Below are 23484 nucleotides of genomic sequence, written 5' to 3'. Positions count from 1 at the left end.
CCTACTAAATAAACAGCACAGTACGTTTAAACGTGTAAGCATGTTAGTTGTAAATAAGCTGGAAAACAGTAATGCTAGACAAAGCGGTAGACAAGTTTACTTCCATATCTCCTTAAGTTGGCTTCTCCGACCTCAGGTCCCCTACCTCAGTTCAGTAGAGCATTGGTTATGCCCTGTTACATTTTTGCACGCTCTTATGGAAACACCCTGTACAATACATATATGCACCGATACTATTATTCAAATCACGTCGTGTCAACGCATGCGATATACACTGAAGCGCTAAAGAAACTGGTATAGGCATGCGTGTTCAAATACAGAGTTATGTAAGAAGCTGGTATAGGCATGCTTGTTTAAATACAGAGGTATGTAAACAGGCAGAATACGGCGCTGCGGTCGGAAACGCCTATATAAGACAAGTGTCTGCCGCAGTTGTTAGATCGGTTACTGCTGCTACAATGGCAGATTATCAAGATTTAAGTGAGTTTGAACGAGGTGTAATAGGCGGCGCATGAGCGACGTGACACGGCATCTCCGAGGTAGCGATGTAGTGGGGATTTTCCCGTACGACCATTTCACGAGTGTGCCGTGATTATCAGTGTGTGCCGTTAATATCAGGAATCTGATAAAACATCAAATCTTCAACATCGCTGCGGCCGGAAAAAGAACCTGCAAGAACGAGACCAACGACGACTGAAGATAATCTCTCAGCGTGACAGAAGTGCAACCCTTCCGAAAATTGTTGCAGATTTCAATGCTGGGCCATCAACAAGTTTCAGCGTGCGAACCATTCAATGAAACATCATTGATATGGGCTCTCGGAGCCGAAGGCCTACTCGTGTACCCTTGATGACTGCACGACACAAAGCTTTACGCCTCGTCCGGGCCCTTCAACACCGACATTGTACTGTTGATGACTGGAAACATGTTGCCTGGGCAGACGAATCTCGTTTCAAATTGTGTCGTGAGAATGGACGGGAACGCGTATTGAGACAACTTCATGAATCCACGGACCCTGCATGTCAGCAGGGAACTGTCAAACTGGTGGAGGGTCTGTAATGGTGTGGGATTTATGCAGATGGAGTGATACGGGACCCCTGATACGTTTATATACGACTCTGACAGGTGACACGTACATAAGCATCCTGTCTGATCAGCTGCATCCGTTCATGTCCATTGTGCATTCCGACCGACTTGGGCAATTCCAGCAGGACAGTGTGACACTCCACACGTCCATAATTGCTACAGGATGGTTCCAGGAACGCTCTTCTGAGTTTAAACACTTCCACTGGCCACCAATCTCTCCAGACATGAACGTTATAGATCATATCTGGGATTCCTTTCTACGTGCTGTTCCGAAAAGATTTTCACTCCCTCGTACTCTTACGGATTTATGGACAGCCCTGCAGGATTCATGGTGTCAGTTCCCTCCAGCACTACTTCAGACATTAGTCGAGTCCATGTCACGTCGTGCTGTGTCTGTGTGTTCGCAGGGGCCCTACACAATATTAAAGCAAGTGTGCCAGTTTCTTTGGCTCTTTAGCGAAAAAGCCCGTATTTTACTTAAACTGTATGCGGACTGATTCGCTTGCCACTCGACAGCCAAGAAATACGTAAGAAATAGACCTCTTGAAACAAATAGCCGCAGCAAACGTTTACACAAGACTTTTTTTCAAGCGACCATATATTAAGATAAAGGAAAAAGAAGAACGTAAACACTCAAGATCACAAGAGATAACAAAGAATAACAAAAATTTTGTCCGGAGGACATATCATGGAAAAATTTTTCAACAGCTGTTAAGAACACAACCGTCAGATGCGGCTTTCAAATAAACTATACTCTGAAACTAAGGCTTGGATACAAGATAGGCAACAAACATAGTAAATTTTCAAATTCAGTCGTCTACAAAATATATTGTGATGAATGTGACACATTTTATATTGAACAGACGGGTAGAAATTTTAATGTAGGATTCAGGGAACATCCACATCCACAGAAAAAAAACTGCGGTCGGCCTACATTTTACTGACCACAAGGAGTATATCGTAACCGACATAGATAACGACATGCAAGTCCTGCATACTGCAGCGAGGAGCCGCCTATTGAAACTTCTGGAGAAAATAGAGCTTTGTGGGTACAAGAAACGCCGTCCCACTAAAATTATTAATGAAAAAACGAATTCATATTGCTCATTAACTGACTGAAACATCTCGTTTTCGGTGAAAGTGGTGAAAGTCTAGCTAAAAAGAGCAAGTTATTCAAATCAGCGTAAGTGTTCGAATTGGTCACGATTAACATCCATTCACAGGCGATGGCGCTGAGGTTTATATACGACAACAAGTCTTCGATCTATCCATCATTTGGGTCGATCTGCGTTGAGATACTTTCTGACATGATTATGGTTCTGGGGTGAGGCACCATCTTGTTGAAGGTAGAACTATTCGTCGCCGTACAACTCACGGATGGCCGATAAAATAGATATCTCAAACTTCTCTAGGTACACCTCTTCGGTAACTGTGCCGTCACAGAAGAACGGCCCAGTAAAACACCGATAAGGTAATTCACACCTCCATTCATTCCTGGTAAATACACGGCTTTGTTCACATTGATGCGCGGATTTGCGGTGCTCAATAGACACACATCGTGGCGGTTTGCTGTACCAATTAGTTTCAGTTGCGCCTCATCGGACCACACAGTCATCTCTGCAGACACTTTATTGTTGTGCACCTTACCATTAAACCATTTCCCGTTCTCCAGTTTACGAGCTGGGTCGTCCACGTTCACTGTGTGTAGCAATACAGGGATGTAGCACTTAAAAGTTTGCAGTCTTCAAAATGCTCTGAACACTTAAGCGACTCAACCTGGTTTCACGTACACTCTGTCTCACAAACTTCTGAGATGAAAGAGCGGTTGTTGTAACACAGGACGAGGGAAGGCCCGTTTCTGTTACATGACGTCCAGATCGTTGTTCGCGTACATCTGTGGCAAAGCTTTCGACTTCAAATTTGTCTCGAATGAGGGCAATTGTTACTCGTGTCGATGGCTCTATTTGAAACCAGTTTCACCGTTGGCGTTGAGCCTCATTACTGCTTTCGTACCACTCCAAAACCGTCTTCCTCTCATAAAATGTCGGTCTTGCACCAACCATATTTACTCACGTAACTGAAAACAAAACAAAACAACGATTATATGGCTATCAAGTACTTCGGTAACTCAAGGTCGCAGTAGGGAACGTCTGCCAACTGATACTGTCATCATCCCAGTCCCAGTGTGATGCAGAACCCAACTAGCATCCTACAGTTTAATTGAAAAGCTCAGCTACAATATAGTTTCTGGAAGACAGTCAAAACGAGAGAATAAAAATGTCCACAACTCAAAGAAATGAAACAAACCAGGTTTCACGGTATCAGTACGGGTCAATCTTACTTTAACAAGCGTAATTGCATCATAGTAGTCCTGTGGGATGCAGAACATGCTGATTAATTTCGATTGTATATTACTTTCTCAACATCGACATTTGGGCCCATAGAGATTGGCGAAGCTGTGTTTCTGTTGTGGAAATATGGCAATAACTCCACGTTCCATGTGCAGGTGTGGAGTTACACCAACTGTTTCCTGACACTACATCCTACGAGGAGGAGCTGCAGTAGGTCGCTCTCTGACAGTGGAATTTGGTGAAAGAAGGGCGAAAAGAAATGGATGCTTGTTTTGTCTTAGGTGCCAACATTCAGTAGTTTCCAGGAAAACGTCAAAGTTTTGATGGAACTGCATCAGTTTTCACGCGTGGTGTTATACCAACTGAGTTGATAGCGTAGTGGCTAATAGCACAGGATCGTATTTTTGCGCTCCGCGTTCAAATCTAGTTTTTTTTTCCTTTTACTGTTGCGAAAGTATATAAAGTCAGTGATATCAGTATTTTTGTGACATCGGGAAATACAATGGGATTATTTACAAAGTAAATCAACATTACAAATATTATTAAAATTAAATTTTATCGTAACAAAACTTATCTAACTAACAGTAATCGAAAATGATTAACATGTGTATTCTAGTGCGTACGTCATTTTCTTTGATTTTTACTTTTATACTAAAAGAGAACCATTGTATTCCGCAACGTGATAGTTATCATAAAACGTTCAAAGCATAAAAAGTTGAAGCAACACCAACAACTTGCGAAGGCACGCATGCCACGGACATATTCTGTAATGTGGATATCATTAGGGAAAGCAACTTCATTAATGTTCTAAATACCACGCTGTCTGGCGTAATTTCGCGGGAAACCAAGCATATCAAAGCATTTTCCCGAAAACTGGAGCCTGCAGTTGAGTACGGATCCAGGCGTATATTTTATTAATGACATCGTTGCTCCCTGTGATTGCTGTTTGCTGCACTATGAGAATAGGACACTTTTCCAATGTTCGAATGTAATTCTTCTCCCGTCAGAAAAGGAAACGTCGTGGGGTTGACAGAATGGCATACACATTGTCGGAATCAGTTTTAATGAGCACGTCGATAACACTGTTCTACAAAAAAAAACCTTTTTTTCTATTTCTGATAAAAAATATTGTGATCCTAGTTGTATTTTGAGTGCTGAATTGAAAACTGTTTTTGGTTTCTTTCTGTCAGGGATAGTTTATGAGCAATCGCAATTTTATTTCTCTTTTCAGTTTCTGATATAGTGCAGCAAACGTGAGGTGAAATTCGACAAACAAATGCACATCTTTATGATGTTATAAGTTCATCACATTAATGGAGGGTGGGATCTAACATATAACACAGTAACCTTTGTGTATACACTTTGAAGAATTTATTTGACATGAGAAATTACAGAAAATTGACAAACAGTGAGCCACTGCTTTGTAATGCACATCACTTTTTTCTCTTGTATTGTGAATCTTTCTTCTCTCGAATGATATTCCAGCAATAATTTGCTAACATAGAAGGTACCCACTTCCCTTCATAGCGCCTTTCTATGGTAGAAATGTCTTTATGGAATCTTTCCCCATGTACATTCGATACGTCACTGCAACTCTCTGTGAAGTAGTCCAGATGAGAGTCCATCATATGTACCTTCAAAGACATATTGCACCCCAAATCCTGATATGCTTTGATCATATCCTTCACCATTGCTTTGTAGTTAGTAGCTCTTCTTCTTCCGAGGATGTTTTCCGTCACCATCTTGAAATAGTCCCAAGCGGTTTTTTCTTTATCAGTTAAACATGCTTCAAAATTTGCATATTTCTGCAGCTCTCTGATTTGTGGGCCCACAAGTGCACCTTACTTTTTGCAGCTGAAAGACGGGGGAATTTGGTAGCTAGATATGCAAACCCACAGCCTGTTGGATCCATGGCCTTCACCAATTGTTTCATCAGGCCAAGTTTGATGTGAAGCGGTGGAAGTAGTATATATTCAGGAGCTACTGGACTTTCACGTTGTACATTCTTTTCGCCAACTTTCCATCTTCGCCTAGGCCATTTCTTTTTCACGTAGTGAGAATTTCGGTCTCGACTATCCCACTCGCAAAGAAAACAGGCATACTTTGTGTAGCCTTGTTGCATTCCCAGTACCATAGCAATTACCTTGAAATCTGCACATATTTTCCATTTGTGTTCATTGTATTTTAATGAATTTAACATCATTTGTACGAATTCGTAACTCTCTTTTGTCAAACTAGCGTAAGCTACTGGAACAGAGGGTATTTTATTTCCGTTATGGAGCAAAACAGCCTTCAGACTTGTTTTCGATGCATCTATGAAAAGTCTCCACTCCTGTGAAATATAACTGAAGTTCAGCACTTTCATCAGGCCAGCAACGTCATTGCAAAATGTCAGTGCTTCGTCAGATGAAAAATGAGAAATAAAGGCATGTTCTCTGTGCCTGAACACACTGGTTTTAGTACTTTGGTGCAGTAGATTATACTCTTGTAATCTTGAACTAAGCAGCTGCGCCTTTTGTTTACTTAGTCCTAGATCACGTACTAAATCATTTAAATCTGCCTGTGTTAACAAATGTGGCGATGACTCACTTCTGCAGTGATATAAAGAACCATCATCTGTGATTTCTTCAGTACTACTTATTTCACTGTCACTCGGAATTTGACCTCGAGCTCTTGAAGGTACGGGAAGGTTGTTGAAATGCTGCACTGGCATTCTCGCTGAAGGCAGATCTGGGTAAACGATGTGTATCTTCGACTTTTTGTTTGTGAAACCCTGAATTTTTGTTAGACAGAAATAACAATCATTAACATGGTCCTTAGGCTCCCTCCACACCACGGGAACAGCAAACAACGCCACATTCTCTTTACCTTTCCACCACTGAATTAGTTTGCAGTAACATGTAGCACAACAGAAATGTGGTGCCCATTCTTTATCTTGGTCTTCTACCTCTGCTCCAAAGTAATGTTTCTATGCTTTCTTTATGACTGAAGAAATTTTCTTCCTATTTCTGGCAGAAGTGAACTTCCCACAGATGTAGCAGAAGCTGTCCGGTTTATATCGACATCCACGACGACGTGGCATTTCTGCAAATTTAAAAATGCCACTTTGGTAATACACCTGTATTAAATTAATAGTAGGGAACTAGAGGAACGCTGATGTGTAAAAAGAAGCAGTCGTTTTACCTTCAGCACCAGGCTCAATCAGTTTACACACAGGAACTAAAAAATTCAACTGTGCTCGGAAATATGACAGACAGCTACTTGTCAGCCAAAACACCCACTCGTTAAGACTGACACAAATTGCGGCTAACGCCACTGTTGTAAACTCGATGCACCTGCCCCTAGGAGGCGTGAAGCTTTACTGCCGAGGCAGCGACCGGCTGTCGCTGTTCGAGTTAATGAGATGTTTCAGGTGGTCTTAATGACATAGGTGTGGCGGGGGATAATCTAATGATGTCTGATTCTTCCCACCCGCTGTTGCACAAGAAATTATCACGTTCTATCACTACTGGATGCGGCAACATACCCGTATTTCTCTATAACGTCTCTGTGTTTGCCATGAATTGTGAATACACACACACACACACACATATATATATATATATATATATATATATATATATATATATATATATACTCCTGGAAATTGAAATAAGAACACCGTGAATTCATTGTCCCAGGAAGGGGAAACTTTATTGACACATTCCTGGGGTCAGATACATCACATGATCACACTGACAGAACCACAGGCACATAGACACAGGCAACAGAGCATGCACAATGTCGGCACTAGTACAGTGTATATCCACCTTTCGCAGCAATGCAGGCTGCTATTCTCCCATGGAGACGATCGTAGAGATGCTGGATGTAGTCCTGTGGAACGGCCTGCCATGCCATTTCCACCTGGCGCCTGAGTTGGACCAGCGTTCGTGCTGGACGTGCAGACCGCGTGAGACGACGCTTCATCCAGTCCCAAACATGCTCAATGGGGGACAGATCCGGAGATCTTGCTGGCCAGGGTAGTTGACTTACACCTTCTAGAGCACGTTGGGTGGCACGGGATACATGCGGACGTGCATTGTCCTGTTGGAACAGCAAGTTCCCTTGCCGGTCTAGGAATGGTAGAACGATGGGTTCGATGACGGTTTGGATGTACCGTGCACTATTCAGTGTCCCCTCGACGATCACCAGTGGTGTACGGCCAGTGTAGGAGATCGCTCCCCACACCATGATGCCGGGTGTTGGCCCTGTGTGCCTCGGTCTTATGCAGTCCTGATTGTGGCGCTCACCTGCACGGCGCCAAACACGCATACGACCATCATTGGCACCAAGGCAGAAGCGACTCTCATCGCTGAAGACGACACGTCTCCATTCGTCCCTCCATTCACGCCTGTCGCGACACCACTGGAGGCGGGCTGCACGATGTTGGGGCGTGAGCGGAAGACGGCCTAACGGTGTGCGGGACCGTAGCCCAGCTTCATGGAGACGGTTGCGAATGGTCCTCGCCGATACCCCAGGAGCAACAGTGTCCCTAATTTGCTGGGAAGTGGCGGTGCGGTCCCCTACGGCACTGCGTAGGATCCTACGGTCTTGGCGTGCATCCGTGCGTCGCTGCGGTCCGGTCCCAGGTCGACGGGCACGTGCACCTTCCGCCGACCACTGGCGACAACATCGATGTACTGTGGAGACCTCACGCCCCACGTGTTGAGCAATTCGGCGGTACGTCCACCCGGCCTCCCGCATGCCCACTATACACCCTCGCTCAAAGTCCGTCAACTGCACATACGGTTCACGTCCACGCTGTCGCGGTATGCTACCAGTGTTAAAGACTGCGATGGAGCTCCGTATGCCACGGCAAACTGGCTGACACTGACGGCGGCGGTGCACAAATGCTGCGCAGCTAGCGCCATTCGACGGCCAACACCGCGGTTTTTATATATATATATATATATATATATATATATATATATATATATATATATATATATATATATATATTCACAATTCATGGCAAACACAGAGACGTTATATATATATATATATATATATATATATATAAAGTATCCCTGACAACGATATTTTGTTTACACATTAGAATTTCCCAGGGTAAAATGGTCTAGAAGCACATACTTTAATATCAGAAATAGATCCCATTCGAACAGTGTAATCCGACTTCATCGACAACCGTGCTGTCGTATGTGGAGGGATAGCTTTGCCAGTCACATGAGACATTAATGTACAGAAACGGCTCCACTTTTAGGGTTCCTAGCCTCAACCAATAAAAACAAGTTGAAATTTATTTCACGTACTAAGGTCTTCGGGCGCTTGGCGATATAAATAATTTAAGCGTCTAAGCCAATGCAATCAGAAGATACTGCCTTATACGTCACATATTCTGATACTCGCAAACTCATTCACCAAAACCTATAGATCAGGCTGTTCGAGCTCATCTGCTCCATTGTGAGCCGCGGAGCACTCCCTGCTCCAGGGAGCCGTCTCGCTCGCTGTGACCAGTCAAGTGGGCCGGCACGCCGGCACGTGGCACGGCTGGCTGAGGCAGGCGGCAAGGCGAGCGTTTTGATGCGCCAGCTGCGTCTTACAAGATCGACAACCTCACACTCTTAAATACGATCTTCAGGAAATAAATAAGAAACAAATGTTTTACAACAAATTGCATACTAAATTTATTGTAGTTTGAAATTTTCTTTTCATTGCAAGATCGGAAATGTCAGGCGTCAAAGTGTTCGCAGCGTTAATGCGGAGGATGGCCTTCATTGTTGCATCCTGAAGAAGCGATCGTTCCTTACTTTATAACTGTTTTCATTGCTCAGAAAAGCTGCTCACATCAAAACGTAGATCCAAACACGCACATGATCTGAGCGGCATTGTTGTGAAGTTTGCGAAATGTTTTTTTCTGTAATGAACACTACCATCGTGACAAATACAACGTGTTGTAGTACTTCTCTTTCAACAAAGTTGAATTTTGCAAATCAATAATCTCCAATTGAAGTGACGATGACAAGTCATCGGTGGAAACTGAAAAAGGAGTGCTGAAGACCTTAAGTTCCATTTCCAAACTAGTGAGGTCTCGGAATCGTGTTTCAAGCGACGTGATGAGCTGCTTTAAGTTTGCTCGGTAATCGCCGAAAGTAGTACCTTCAGGTAGTTTTAAAGAAGCAAGACGATTGAAGAACGTTAGATGTCCATTACTCATCTGCCTCTCAAATAAACGTAACTTTTCCATGAACACTTTGATCTGGTCGTGCATGTCAACGATTAGCTGCCCTTTGCCCTGCAATGACAGATTTAAATTATTCAGATGCATAGTTATGTCAGCTAGGAACGCCAGGTCTGATATCCATTTTATATCTTTCAGACAACGCATTTCTTCCCCTTTCATTTCGAGAAAAGGGGTATTTCCTCACTAACGGCAAAGAAAACATCAAGAACTTTTCCCCGACTCAGCCAACGAACTGTACTGTGGTAAGATATATCCCCATACTCCGCTTCCACATCGTTCAGGAATCCTTTGACGCCGCACAAAATTCACACACTTCACGACATCTTTCATTACGCCACCTAGCTCTACTGTTTCAGCACACAGTGCCTCTTGGTGAATATAACAATGAAGAGTCAAAATGTCTTTCCCGAATTCGTCCCTGAGTTTATTTTTCAAACGAGAAGCAAAACCTTGGTGACGCCCGATCATTTGTGGTGCACCGTCTGTCGCTACACGATGGAGCTTATCCCACGGCAAATTCATATTGCCACTGATTCACAAACAGCTTCAAAAATGTCACGTCCTGTTGCGGTGTAATCGAGTGGTACCACATCCAAGAGTTCTTCAGTTACTTGCAGCTCCATGTCGACACCACGCACAAAGACTGCAAGCTGAGCACAGTCCGATATGTCGGTGCTTTCGTCAAGCGGTAACGAAAATGCAACAAAGCTCTCCGCCTTTTTCCTGAGCTGTGTCTCTAAATCCGCCGCCATGTCCAGGATTCGACGAGACATTGTTTGCTTCGACAGGCAAACTCCTTCAATTGCCTGCACCTCCCTTGGAAACAAACATTCTGCAACTGCTACCATGCACGATTTTACGAGTGGTCCCACCGAAAACGGTTTCCCACTCGTCGCAGTGATGTGAGCGACCCTGTAGCTTGCTCGAATTGCAGATTCAGTAGTGTTTTCTCCGCTCTCATTCACCTGAAAATTATAAACGCATTACAGAACACGAACTATGTTGCATGTTTTGATACCCTCCGTATTACGAATCCGTTTTTAAACATACGTCTACTGGTATGTCGTTCTTAACCCTGGCTACCAGTTCTCTGCGTGCAACGCCTTCTAAGTGACTGTATTAAATTCTGTATATTGTACCTCTTTGCAGAATTAAATACTTTATGAAATACAAAACACTGTGGTCGACCATCACTCTCAGTGAATAGAAAGGTATCCTCCAACAGAGGTACAGAGCTCCCGCGGCTAGTCATAGCTGTCATTGAGCACGGATTATTACGGCTGCATGCGGCCAGGGGGCAGTGAGTTCGCTTTCCCCTCCACGCGGGCTCCGAGCTGCCGCAGTGAGCGCTCCGGAGCGCTCCGGCTCCCTGGAGCTCGGTTGGAACAGCCTGCTATAGATGAACTATTTATGAATACGTCGGCCGTGGTGCTCTAGCGGTCAAGCGTGCGCCTGGTACTAGAATCTCGGTGGCACCACGGATTTTTCAGTCTTCGTTTGAACCGGGTCTTCCCCTCTCAACGATGCGAGGAATCGCCAGAAACAGCACGAGTTTCGGATTCTACGTTAAACTGTAGGTTTCCTTTCCCCTGTTGGATAACTGGGGTAGGTTAGGGACACGAAAGTCGCCAAACTGACGTCCAATGGAAAGACTTGCATCAGGCAATAGAGTCAGACCAAATTATTGTTATTATCTGCATATATAAAATTAAGTTTGTACAGAACTCACAGAGCGTGATTACTACTCACATTTGTTCGGCTTTTTACGTAGAGTCTTAAAACTTTGTTCAAGAGCTGACGATAGATTTCTTTGTTTCAATTGGGCGACAGCTATTTCTGTAACTTTCTAAACTCAAAACTATAATATTCTCTTGCTAGAGATGTGATTAATACTGATTTATCCGTACTTATAACTAAATTAGGATTTAACTCAGGAGTTATAGTGAAAATTTGAAGTTAAAATAATGTTGCTGTTTGCAATAATTCGTCATATTTAAGCTTGTCATTGGTGCTGATTTATTTGATGTCACGACACTGCCAAATCCTGTGTTCTGCCCTCGAATGAATTGCGCCAGGTGTTTCAGGCTTGGAATTCAAAAATTTTGACAGGAATGAGCTGCTACAGCAGTTGCCCACTGTCTCAACGATCGTGCAGTAGTCACGTCTCCTCCATTTACTTCATTATAACCGATGTTTTTGGAACGTCTGCAACTGTGTCATTCATGATTTCAATAATGAAAACCTGCAACAGTTACTTATTGTTTCACGCTTAGCACAATGCTTTTCGAGACTTTATTCTCATTTTCAAGTGCATTTGTTTACATAAATATTTTTTGTGGCGTTTGCAAGTGTGATTTTCTGCCTCAGTTTGTCTAAGAAAAATACCACCTCTAACATTAACGTATAAACATTCCAAGATTCATTTTTATCCGATACTCCGATTACAGCATAACCTCAAGAAGACGATTACAGTGCAAGAGAGGTAGAAAATCACATACGCAAACGTCACAAAATACATTTATGTAAACAATTGCCCTTGAAAATGACAATAAATTCTTGAAACGCTTAGTGCTAAGTATAAAAAAATAAGTAACTGATGCAATTTTTCATTACTTAGAACACATGCCCGTTGTTTCCAGCTTCTGTAAAACGATCGAACACCCACGAATCGATCATTTTATGTTTATCTCGAATCAGTCCTCTGCTTGTCACATGATCCTCCCTCGCTATAGCTATTTTGTACTTGTGAGCTTGCACACTCGTTCACAGCCCAGTACGAATTAACAATTTCGGAAAAACTGTAACTAACACTTTTTGTTTACCTACGAAGAAAGCAGTGGCAAATTTGGTCCTTCAGTCCAACAATACCTAAACCAGTCAACAGAACAGCATCATAATGTGTGTACAACAACCATAACATTTGAAAAGCTTACAAAAGATATCTATCATCAGTTTTTGGACAAAATTTTCTGACCTTCCATAACAATGGATCGGTCTCCGTACATTATTGGCTAGTGGGATCGGCAAAGTTTATGTAGTGTAAAAGATCAAACCAAAAACTGATGTTTTTCAGTTACTGCTTTACACGCAGTTATACGTGGTCCAGTCATATTAATGTGACCTCGGCCTACGTTCGATGTCAACGTGCAATAACCACTCACAGACGACAGGTAGCAGCACTAGCAGTGGAGTTATATAAAGCGCGTCGAGGGGACGCGGAAAACAGTGGAGTCGTCGTATTGCGGAAACGGAGCAATTTATCAGACTTCCAAAAGGGCATGATCATTGGCTTTCGGGCCAAGAGTAGAAGCATTCCCGAAACGACTGAGCTTGTAAAATTGTTTGCGTGCCGCCGTGCATGGCAAAACGGCGCTGTCCAAAACCAGCGCTATGGCAACTGAGGTGCACCACGGGCCATAGCTGACAGGGGTAAATGACGGCTGTGGAGATGTGTACGGGCGAATAGACGTGCAGCTGTCTAGTAACTGCCTGCCCAGATGAACCAAGGGGCTATCCACAGGGTCTCTTCAACGACCGTATGGACCTCCCGCAGCAGGAGGCTGGTTCATGCACCCGTGCTGACTGCTGTTCATCGGCGACAAAGACTGGAATTTGCACGCCATCACCGCAACTGGACGTCCACTTAGTGCCGACAAGTGGCCTTTTCAGATGAATCAACGTTTTAAGCTCTGTCAGACTGAAAGCAAACACACTGCCACAATCGTCGGAAGGGTTCAGGCCGGAGGAGGGGGCGTTGTGGTATGGAAAATGTTTTCGTGGCATTCCCTAGCTGATCTCGTCATTCAGGAAGGCACAGTGGATCAACACAAGTATGCATCTATCCTTGGGGACGACGTCCACTCTTCATGCCGGTTGTTTTACCTCGGCACGATGGCATCTACCAGCAAGACAATGCAAAGTGTCACACAGCTTGCAGTGTATGTGCGTTGTTCGAAGAGCACCGGGATGAGTTTACTGTACTCGCCTAGCCACCAAAGTCGCAGTATTTATACCCAGTAAAGAATCTGTGGGACAATCGCAACTGGGACGTAGATCGTCAACCGACAAATGTAGCGCATCTGGCAGTACAGTCGGCGTGTCGCCATGCCTTGTCGGTACTTTCCTGAACTTGATTCAATCTCTTCCTGCACGTCTAGCAGCGGTCCACCCTGCAAAAAGTGGTTATTCAGGTTTTCGACTGGTGGTCACATTAATGTGACTGAGCAGGATATACGTTTGTGATGACAAAACCTAATTTTAATAATATTTGAAATGCTGATTATTTTGTAAATATCAGTAATTGCATTGTATTTCTCGATGTTAGTGTTTATCGCCCCGTCGACAACGGGGTCATTAGAGACAGAGCACAACCTCGGATTGGGGAAGGACGGAGAAAGAAAGCGGCCGTGGCCTTTCGATGGAACCACCCCGCCGGCCGCGGTGGCCGAGCGGTTCTAGGCGCTTCAGTCCGGAACCGCGCGACTGCTACGGTCGCAGATTCGAATCCTGCCTCGGGCATGGCTGTGTGTGATGTCCTTAGGTTAGTTAGGTTAAGCAGTTCTAAGTTCTAGGGGACTGATGACCTCAGATGTTAAGTCCCATAGTGCTCAGAGGCATTTGAACCATTTTTTTGGAACCACGCCGACATTTGCCTTAAGCGACTTAGGGAAATCAGAGAGAACGTAAATCAGAATGGCCAGACGCGGGTTTAAACAGTCGTCCTTCCAAATGCGAGACCAGTATGCTAACCACAGCGCTACCCCGCTCCGTGTATTTAAAACAAAAATATTGATGTGGCATAATTACACAACAACAAAAGGAGAAGAATAACAACACAAGCTTGGATTTGAACACGAAACTCAAAAACTTGAACTTGTGCTGTTAGGCACTATGCTACCAAATCAGTTGGTATAACGCCACGCGCGAAAACTGTTGCAGTTGCATCAAAATTTTGACTGCGAAGTTTCGCCTCTGTCAGAGAGCGAACTATTGTTGATCCTTGTAAGATGAGTATCACGAAACTGCCGACGTAACTCCACAGCGATGCCTGGAACATGGAGTTCTTGCCGTAGTTCTGCACCAGAAACATATCTCAACCATTTCCTACGGGCCCCAAGTTTTGGTTTTGACAAACTAATACACTATTGAAATTAATCAATATGCCCTGTATCCCTCAGGACGACTACGATGTAATTAGGTATGTTCAAGTAAGATTAACCAGTACTGATTCTGTGGAAACAGTGTGTTTCATTTTGTGTTATTTTGAGACTTTTTTAATTATCCCGTTCTGACTGTCTTCCTGTAACTATATTAATGCTGAGCTTTCGGTGAAATTGTAGGATGCTAGTCGGGGATTGCATCGCACTGGGATTGGAATGATGACAGTATCGGGTGGCCAACACTCCCCAATGAGACTTCGAGTTACAAAAGTGCTTAAAACAACTCTAAAAGATCTTCAGTTACACATATTTGGCGCGTGTTAGGTGTGCAGGGGCAATTTAAAAAGGGAAATAATTACGGGAGAAATGATTTACGTTTCAACTCGAAATGTTTACTTTATTTCATCAACCTCATTTCATCTAAATTCGTTGCATTACCAATGCAACTTTTTCAAGTTATTTCACGGTGATATAAAGACGGTATTTATGTGAGCCTCAACTTTTTAGCCAAGCAAGAGCCGACGAGCAGTTGACTCAGGAGACAAATTGATGTGTGCAGTAATTTTCTTGGAAGCGTTATTAAGCCTTCGTATAATCTCCAAGATGAAGTGAAGTTACAGTTAGCTTTGTCCACTTAGTCAGATCCGGCAACAAGTGCCGTAAGATTTAAAACAGCAGTCTCTTTTAATTACACCTCGATAATTCACATGTGAATGTTGTGATAGCCTAGAGGGGTCGTTAATGTGAAACGGCAGAGAAGTAAACTACAAGCAAAATGAGCCAACTGCGAGAAACTGCATAGTAATTCAGCCCATGCTCGCCTAGGGTAAGCTCTTCTTGTTATTTTGGTTCTTCGCTGTCTTAAGTTGTCTGAAAATTGACAAGGTCATTCATCGGGCGCTTTCTGCTGTTATTGACAAAGTATCACCATCAGTTATATTGTAATGTTTACGAATGGGCGATACTTTCCATCTCATTGGTTTTTATAAAGTGAATGGCTGTTTTGTTTAAGACTGACATATTCAACACATTACTGTCTGCATTTTTGTTCCTTGTATCGCATTACCATCGCAACTGCTTCTCCATTCATGTTATCAGAATCTGGAATCGAACTTGCACTGCAATGATTCACTTGTTAATTATTCTTGCAGTTTGTGAATCCTAGTTTTAGCCTTTGAGAAAAATTTTCTTGCACAGTTTGCTTTTGTGATTTGAAACTATATGTTATTGACAGCATATGAAATTTGATTACCAAGCGGGAACATCCACAAAAAGTGTTATGCTGTCTTTTCATTTGTGTTATTATTACACATGGTGTCAATGCAAGCTTCTATAAGGAAAACGGTTTTCAGTTATATAATATTAAAACGAATGTTATTTACTCATAATGTTAATATTGTCTGGTGATACTAAAAATGCAAATTACTTCCAGCGAGTGAGTGTTTTAGTCTGTGGTGTGCTTAAGGCGGAAAAACAAAAATATTTACAACAGCTATAGAAGAGCAGAACCGTCGAAACCATTTTCCGTGCTCTTTACTTAATGATGTTTGAGTTGAAGTCAGACATCTGGATGTTATTCGTAACTACGTTTTAGGAGGAAATATAGTTACAGAAATGCGAATAAAACTCATTGACCTCTATTAGGTATTTCTGCTCCTAGACAATGCAGTTGTAGCCGGCGACACCGTGCTTCGAATGACGAGCTCCCCCCAGTTCCGGCCAGCTGAAGATTCATATGTGACCCTCGATTTACTTCCTGGTTTCATTGAGAATTATTCTGGTAGTTGTATATTTTCTTGACATTTAGATTAAGTATTCTGAATTACTCTCACATAAGGATTGACATAAAGGTAGCAAATTCATGATTTTAAGTCGAGGAAGCTCGTTCCAGCAGACTTTACATCTTACGTTGCCATTACGTTGCGAATTATCTGTTTTAGCCATCATTGGAACAATAGGGGAGCTCTGTCTGACGCAGTTTTACGCTAGCTTAGCGTAAAGTGATCGCCCTTCAAGTGGAAAACTGTATTAGTTTCGGTTCTGATTTCGCCGGTTCCTGTTCTGTACTCGTAAAAGAACCGGTAGCAGGCAGGCCAGTAAAGAAATGCTAAGACAACTTCTCCCCTGTTAAGTTTTGTTGCTACCTTGATTCTGTACCCTGTACATTTAAATGCGAATAACGTCTTGAACTGCACGCTTGTTAGTGCGAGATTTTCCTGCTTCTGTAATTATATCGACTTAATTGTGCCACCGAATGATTTCTTAAGTGGAATTTGTTACGTATCTGCTCCTGCTGCTACTTTTGCATACTTTTGTGTTAGTCCTGTAACACTACTTCAGTTTCACTATGGTGAACTGAACGTGGTCACATGCCGTTTCGAAGCTGGAAGTGCGTATAAACCTGATAATTCCTGATTATTTGGGATACTTTGTTTCATTAGAAAAGACTTATTTCGTAAAGTTATTGCGATCAGTTGTAATTCATTTGTTTTAGAACGGTGCATATTAAATAGCCTTTTTTTATTAGTTTGTTGAACACATCAGATAAGCATAAGAGATAAATAAATCACTAGCTGTTAGTCTCCCACATAATCTAAAACAGCCTCACAATGTTGGCATAGTTTTTAGACTTCACACCTATAGGCAATATGTAGGTAGCACTTCGTCTCCTTCATATTATCCTGTGTTAAGAGACAGTAAAGCGGTGCAATTAAGCATAACGACGAGGCGAAGAGTCTCGCGAATTGTTCAACCGACTGTGCGTCGTAGACACCTATTTGGGAGCTGGCAGTTGCAATTTTAACTAATATCTTACTGTAGATATAATTTTATGCTCCAGCTCTAATTCAGTTACATTTTTAACTCGTCCTGTTTTGACACGTGTAGAGTTTCATATACTGAGCTGACAAAAGTAATTGGATAGCGATAAGCACATATGCAGATAGTCTTAGTATCACGCACTCAAGGTATACATTGACGGAATTGTTATTTGTACTCAGGTGATTCATGAGAAAATGTGTCCGACGTCATTATGGCCGCATGACGGCAATGAACCTACTTTGAACGCAGATTGGTAGTTGGAGCTAGATCCATGGGACACTCCATTTCGGGAATCGTTACGGAATTCAATATTCCGAGGTTCGCAGCTTCAAGAGTGTCCCGAGAACACCACATTTCAGGCATCATCTCTCACCATGGACACCGCAGTGGCCGATAGCCTTCCCTTAACGACCGGGAGCGGCTACGTTTGCGTAGAGTTGTCGGTGATAACGACAAGCAACACAACGTGAAATAACCGCAGAAATCAATGTGAGACGTACAACGAACGTATCATTTAGGACACTGCGTTGAAATTTTGTGTTCATGGGCTATGGCAGCAGACGACCGACGCGAATACGTTTACGAACAGCACGAGATCGCATGCAGCCCCTCTTCTGCACTCTTGACCATTTCGTTTGGACTCTAGACGACTTGAAAACCGTGGCCTATTCAGATGAGTCCCGATATGAGATGGGAAGAGCTGATGGTAGAGTTAGAGTGTGGTGCAGCTCGACGAAGCCATGAACGCAGCCGGCCGCTGTGGCCGAGCGGTTGTAGGCGCTTCAGTCCGGAACCGCGCTGCTGCTGCGGTCGCTGGTTCGAATCCTGCCTCGGGCATGGATGTTTGTGATGTTCTTAGGTTAGTTAGGTTTAAGTAGTTCTAAGTCTAGGGGACTGATGACCTGAGATGTGAAGTCCCATAGTGCTTAGAGCCATTTGAACCATGAACGCAAGTTGTAAACGCGCTACTGTGCAAGCTGGTAGTGACTCCGTAATGGTGCGGGCTTTTTTTTTTTTTTTTACGTGGAATGCACTGTGTGCTGGTTATGTTCGGATACTTGGTGACAATTTGCAGCCATTTATGATCTTCCTGATCCCACACAATGTCGGAATTTTTATGGATGACAATGCGCCATGTCACTTGGCCACAGTTGTTCGTGATTGGTGTGAAGAACATTTCGAATGAGTGATGTGGCCACCCGAATCGCCCGACATGAATCCCATCGAACAATCGAGAGGTCAGTTCGTGTACAAATCCTGCCTCGATAATACCTTCGCGATTCTGGACAGCTAAGAGGCAGCGTGGCTCAGTATTTCTGCAGGGGCTTCCAACGACTAGTTCACTCCATGCCGTGTCGAGTTGCTGCACTACTCTGGACAAAAGGAGCTCCGGCACGGTGTTAGGAGGTCTCCCATGACTTTTATCATCTCATTGTACGACTTATAAGCTGACTTTGTTGCACGCCTTCTTAAACCGTGCTTACAATCCGCAACGCCTAACGGCGAAGCCCTTCAACTGTTTGTGGTGCAGCTGTAAGCAAAGTGTGCTAACGGCGGCCCTAGACCACTGGCCATGAGTATTCATTGCAGTATTATAATGGTTTTATCTCTTACGACGATGCCAATCATATGCAAAAAATTTGTTTGCTGCATTTACTAGGTCTGAGGAGGCAGGTATGTTATTTGTCAGATGCTGCTCAGATGATTTGAATCAATACTACTACTTATACTTTGTAACCTATCTTACCAATAAATACGCACGTCCTTTCTTTTTTAGATTAATCTGACGATATTCGTAATGATCTAAACGTGTATTTGAATTAAGTAAAGAAATTTGCAATCATAGTGTGTTAGTTTCAATAATCTTTTTTGGTGACTAGTCGCAGGGGAAAATTGAGGATATATTGATAGCGTTCACTGATGCATTAAAAACTATGGAAGAAACATAGTAAATACTTTTTAATGATTGTCGCACCCTTTGGGGGAGAGAATCCACGAGTTCCAGCCGATGCGCTCGAAGTCTACGTAGAGAGGATGCCTGGCGCACTCTGCAGGCCCGACGGTGGCGTTGGCCGGCCTGGCCGCGGGCAGCGTGCCGTCCTCCACAGAGCGCCGCCGCCGACGCCGCAGCCGCTGCTCCGCCGTGGTCTCCTCTTCTGCCCCACTGACGTCCTCTGTCTCTTCGTAGTCGTACACTCCGCCTGAGGACAAGTGTCCACGACGCACATTAACGCTCTTGTTGTCTGGAAAAATCATTCTATGAAAAAGTGCAGTGTGTACAATTAAAAACTCGCTGCTCTATGTGGCAATAGTCACTGTGAAAGTCGCTTTCATGGGGGTTAAGTCGTCCAAACATTTGCAACCGATTGCAAAGCAGGCGTGATGGAGTGATCTCTCGCGTTTGCAATTTAAATGTTGTAATACATCTGTGGACGATACGAATCCTTTTTACACTGCCTGACATGGTCGGATGTCACTGTAATTTCGTACCGTATGCAACATGAGTGGGTATGGAAATGAGCGGAACTGAATTTCCCTTTAACAGATAGACCGGCCAAAAGGGTGCATTGATGTTGTTCGTATTTAGCATTCTTACCAGGGCTGGTAAGTTACATAAGGGGTGTGAGCAGCGTCAGATGTTGAGTGAATATTGCGAATGTTACAGAGATGCCGCGTACTCGTACGAGGCAGCTTTATCAGCACCTGACATAGTTTGAAAGGGGCCGCATTGCAGGTTTCCATTTGGCCTCCTGGTCGAATCGTCCGCTATTTAGATTTGTGGGGCATTTGGAAGTGACAATGGCCCGATGTTGGGCTGCATGCGAACGTGAGGGCTATTGCACTCGTCATCAATGTTCCGGTCGACCACGTGTGCGCACCACAAGAGAGATTCACCATATTGTGCACCAGACACATCGTAACCCCTGCCGTCCGAGAACAAACACTGGTTCCCTGCAACATTAGGTGTTATCCCACGCCATTGCTCGGAGACAGTCAGCAGACAAACTACGGAATTACAATCCCACGCTTAGGCTGCCGTGAACACCACAAATCACAGCACAAACTCCTGCGCTTTGAGGGGTGCCATGGCCGGGAAGCGCTAACTGGCGTCGCATTGTGCTTAGCGACGAATAGCGATTCTGCATTACCCCGGGTGGCCACACTCGACGAATGTGGAGGCGAACTGGGAAGAGGTCTCATTCTTCCAGCATTCTGAGGCGCGCAGCGGTGTTAATCGTGACATGATGGTGCGGGGAGCCATCGGCTATGTCTCCAGGTCGCGGCTGGTAGTGACTCGGGAGCGCTGGTAGTGACTCGGGATCTCTGACGCCAGAGCGGTACGTCACGGACATCCTTCGACCTCATGTGTTACCTCTCATGTGACTGTATCATGGTGCCAATTTTCGACATGGCATGTATCTCTATGAACTGTCTGCGTGACGTTGATGTACTCCTGTGGCCAGCAAAATTCCCAGATCTGTTCCCAGTAGAACATGGACGGGACCAACTTGGACGTCAACTCTGTCCCAGGATATCAAGGAATAGACGCAACAGTTGTGGGCCAGCTTGCGTCAGGGAGGTATATAACGGCTTTCTGACACCCTTCCCAACCGAATCAGTGCATGCATTGTTGACAGAGGGCGTGCAATGCCATAGTGATAAGTGCAATCATACCACCAAGTTCTGTGTTAATTTTACTCGATTCTGTAATCACCGAAATAACATCATTTACGCTGTCATTCCGTGAAGCTACAATTCGTTTCTTTCTCCCTTTCTGGGTGCTTCAATTTTTCGTCAGGCTGTGCATTACATAAAAATGCCGTTTCTCGTTGATCGTTTCTGTAGTTACCTTGTCATTCGACAATATTCTAACTGGGCATTGTCACTGAAATGTATATCGTTACTCATCGGTCCTGATCATTTCGCTTGCAATGTGGACGAACCACGAGGCTCTTCAAACTTTTAACTTCAAATCGTTATTTCTGTAAATGACGCTCATTAGTCAACGTATTGTACTCTTAGACTACATTTCATTAAGAGCCAAACCTGAAACGATTCCCTGTAGCGGAGCAACGACCGTGTACGACGGGCAGCCTGAATGCGGTTTTTAGGCTATTCTCCACGCTCACTTCGGCAAATGCTTGGCTGGTCCCCAATATTAGCCTATGAAAATTCGATACAAGAACAGTTATAATGTGATAACACACAGAACAAAATTATATGATTTACAGACAGAGGACGCAAACGAATTCTCTCCTTTAGATTACCTGGCACCACAACGTTAAAATAAAAGTAAGATTGACAAATCATGAAAGCAGCGGATCCTGTTCGACAGGATGACCGCTAGGAAAGAGAGAGAGAGAGAGAGAGAGAGGGGGGGGGGGGGGGCTAGGGAGGAACTACATTTAACCTTATTTGGTAAACATTTATTCTTGCTTCGATACTTAGAAACAATAGTGTCTTTAGTAAATAGCTTTCTCAATACATTTAATACGAAACGTGAACTATCTTCTCTGTTGCGTCTGCGGAGACGTCATACATGATGGATAATTATAATTGTAGAAGACTTGACTGTCAAAAAAAAAGTTCAAATGTGTGTGAATTCCTAAGGGACCAAACTGCTGAGGTCATGGGTCTCTAGACTTGTACACTACTTAAACTAACTTATGCTACGAACAACACACACACACACACACACACACACACACACATGCCCAAGGGAGGACTCGAACCTCCGGTGAGAGGGGCCACGCAATCCGTGACATGGCGCCTCTAACCGCACGGCCACTCCGCGCGGGCCTGACTGTCGCTGTATAAATTAATTACCCTACAAAATCAGTAGTCGGAATTAGAATGATAGTACACTTATCTTCGCTTACTCTCAGAGTACAGCAGAAGCGAAACTAATGAATTTGCCAACACTATTTCCTTACTCTATCATTTTCGTGTCATAGTGTGCTACAGTCTACAGTGTAACACCGCAAGATGCTTTAGGGTGTGTGGCGGACGGTATATCCTGCGCCGCTATCATTTCTCGTGTTCTGTTGTTTAATGATTCGCGGGAAGAACGACTGTCCGGAAGCATACCTATGAGCTCGAATTACTCTGATTTTGCCTTTACTCTGAGAGACTACCAATTTTTAAGTTTTAGAAAAGTGATATGTCAGTTGCGATACCAGACTATTTTATTTGTTTTTTAACCTGTGGTGTAGTTGTCCGCTGCAGTAGACAGCTGTTATTGTCACTTCTTTGGGGTTTTTAACCAACCCTGAGGCTGCAGATGCATGCAGGACACAGCACCTGTACGGAGTATATACTGAAGTGGACTACATGCAATTGCAGCAGCCTCAGAACTGATCAAAAGCGCCAAAGAAGCGACATTAACAGCCGTCCGTGTCAATGGACACCTGCTCCACACGGTTAAGTTAATTGAAGTTAGTGTCGTACTTTTAAAATACACTCGTGTGCAAAACGTACGGTCGAAAATAACTTTCGCATGATGTGTCACTGCCAAGTAACACAGCTCGATAAGATTTGGAATATGCAGAGAAAGAACTGTTGCAGTGTAGCACAAAAGCTAACAAAGAAATACAAGTTGAGACGAACAGAAATGAGACTTTCATTCAAAGACGATAATTACAATGAATCACCGTGATTTAAGATGATCCTCTGGTCCTTACAAAAGATGGGACATGATTCTAAATAGGGTGTGTGATCACCTCGGGCGCCAGTGCACGCTCTGCAGTGTGTTCCCATGCTGGGCACAAGGTTGGTAAGGAGTTCTTGTGGTAGGCCGTTCCATTCCTCCACCTGCGCGGTTGACAAT

The 23484-nt window shown here is 43.8% G+C and overlaps 1 protein-coding gene across 1 annotated transcript in view; it reads right to left on the bottom strand.

The window, feature by feature from the left end:
• LOC126458006 (bone morphogenetic protein 5-like) overlaps positions 1-23484 on the bottom strand; it is a 153655-nt gene that overhangs the window by 11005 nt on the left and 119166 nt on the right. The window contains exon 5 of the mRNA XM_050094780.1: positions 19633-19858. Within this exon, the coding sequence (XP_049950737.1) occupies positions 19633-19858 (226 nt within the window). The remainder of the gene's footprint in view (positions 1-19632; positions 19859-23484) is intronic.

Source organism: Schistocerca serialis, chromosome 2 (genome assembly GCF_023864345.2).
Source record: "Schistocerca serialis cubense isolate TAMUIC-IGC-003099 chromosome 2, iqSchSeri2.2, whole genome shotgun sequence".
Taxonomy (NCBI): Eukaryota; Metazoa; Arthropoda; class Insecta; order Orthoptera; family Acrididae; genus Schistocerca; species Schistocerca serialis.
The sequence above is the reverse complement of the archived record's forward strand: the minus strand, read 5'-3'. Positions and strand labels throughout refer to the sequence as shown.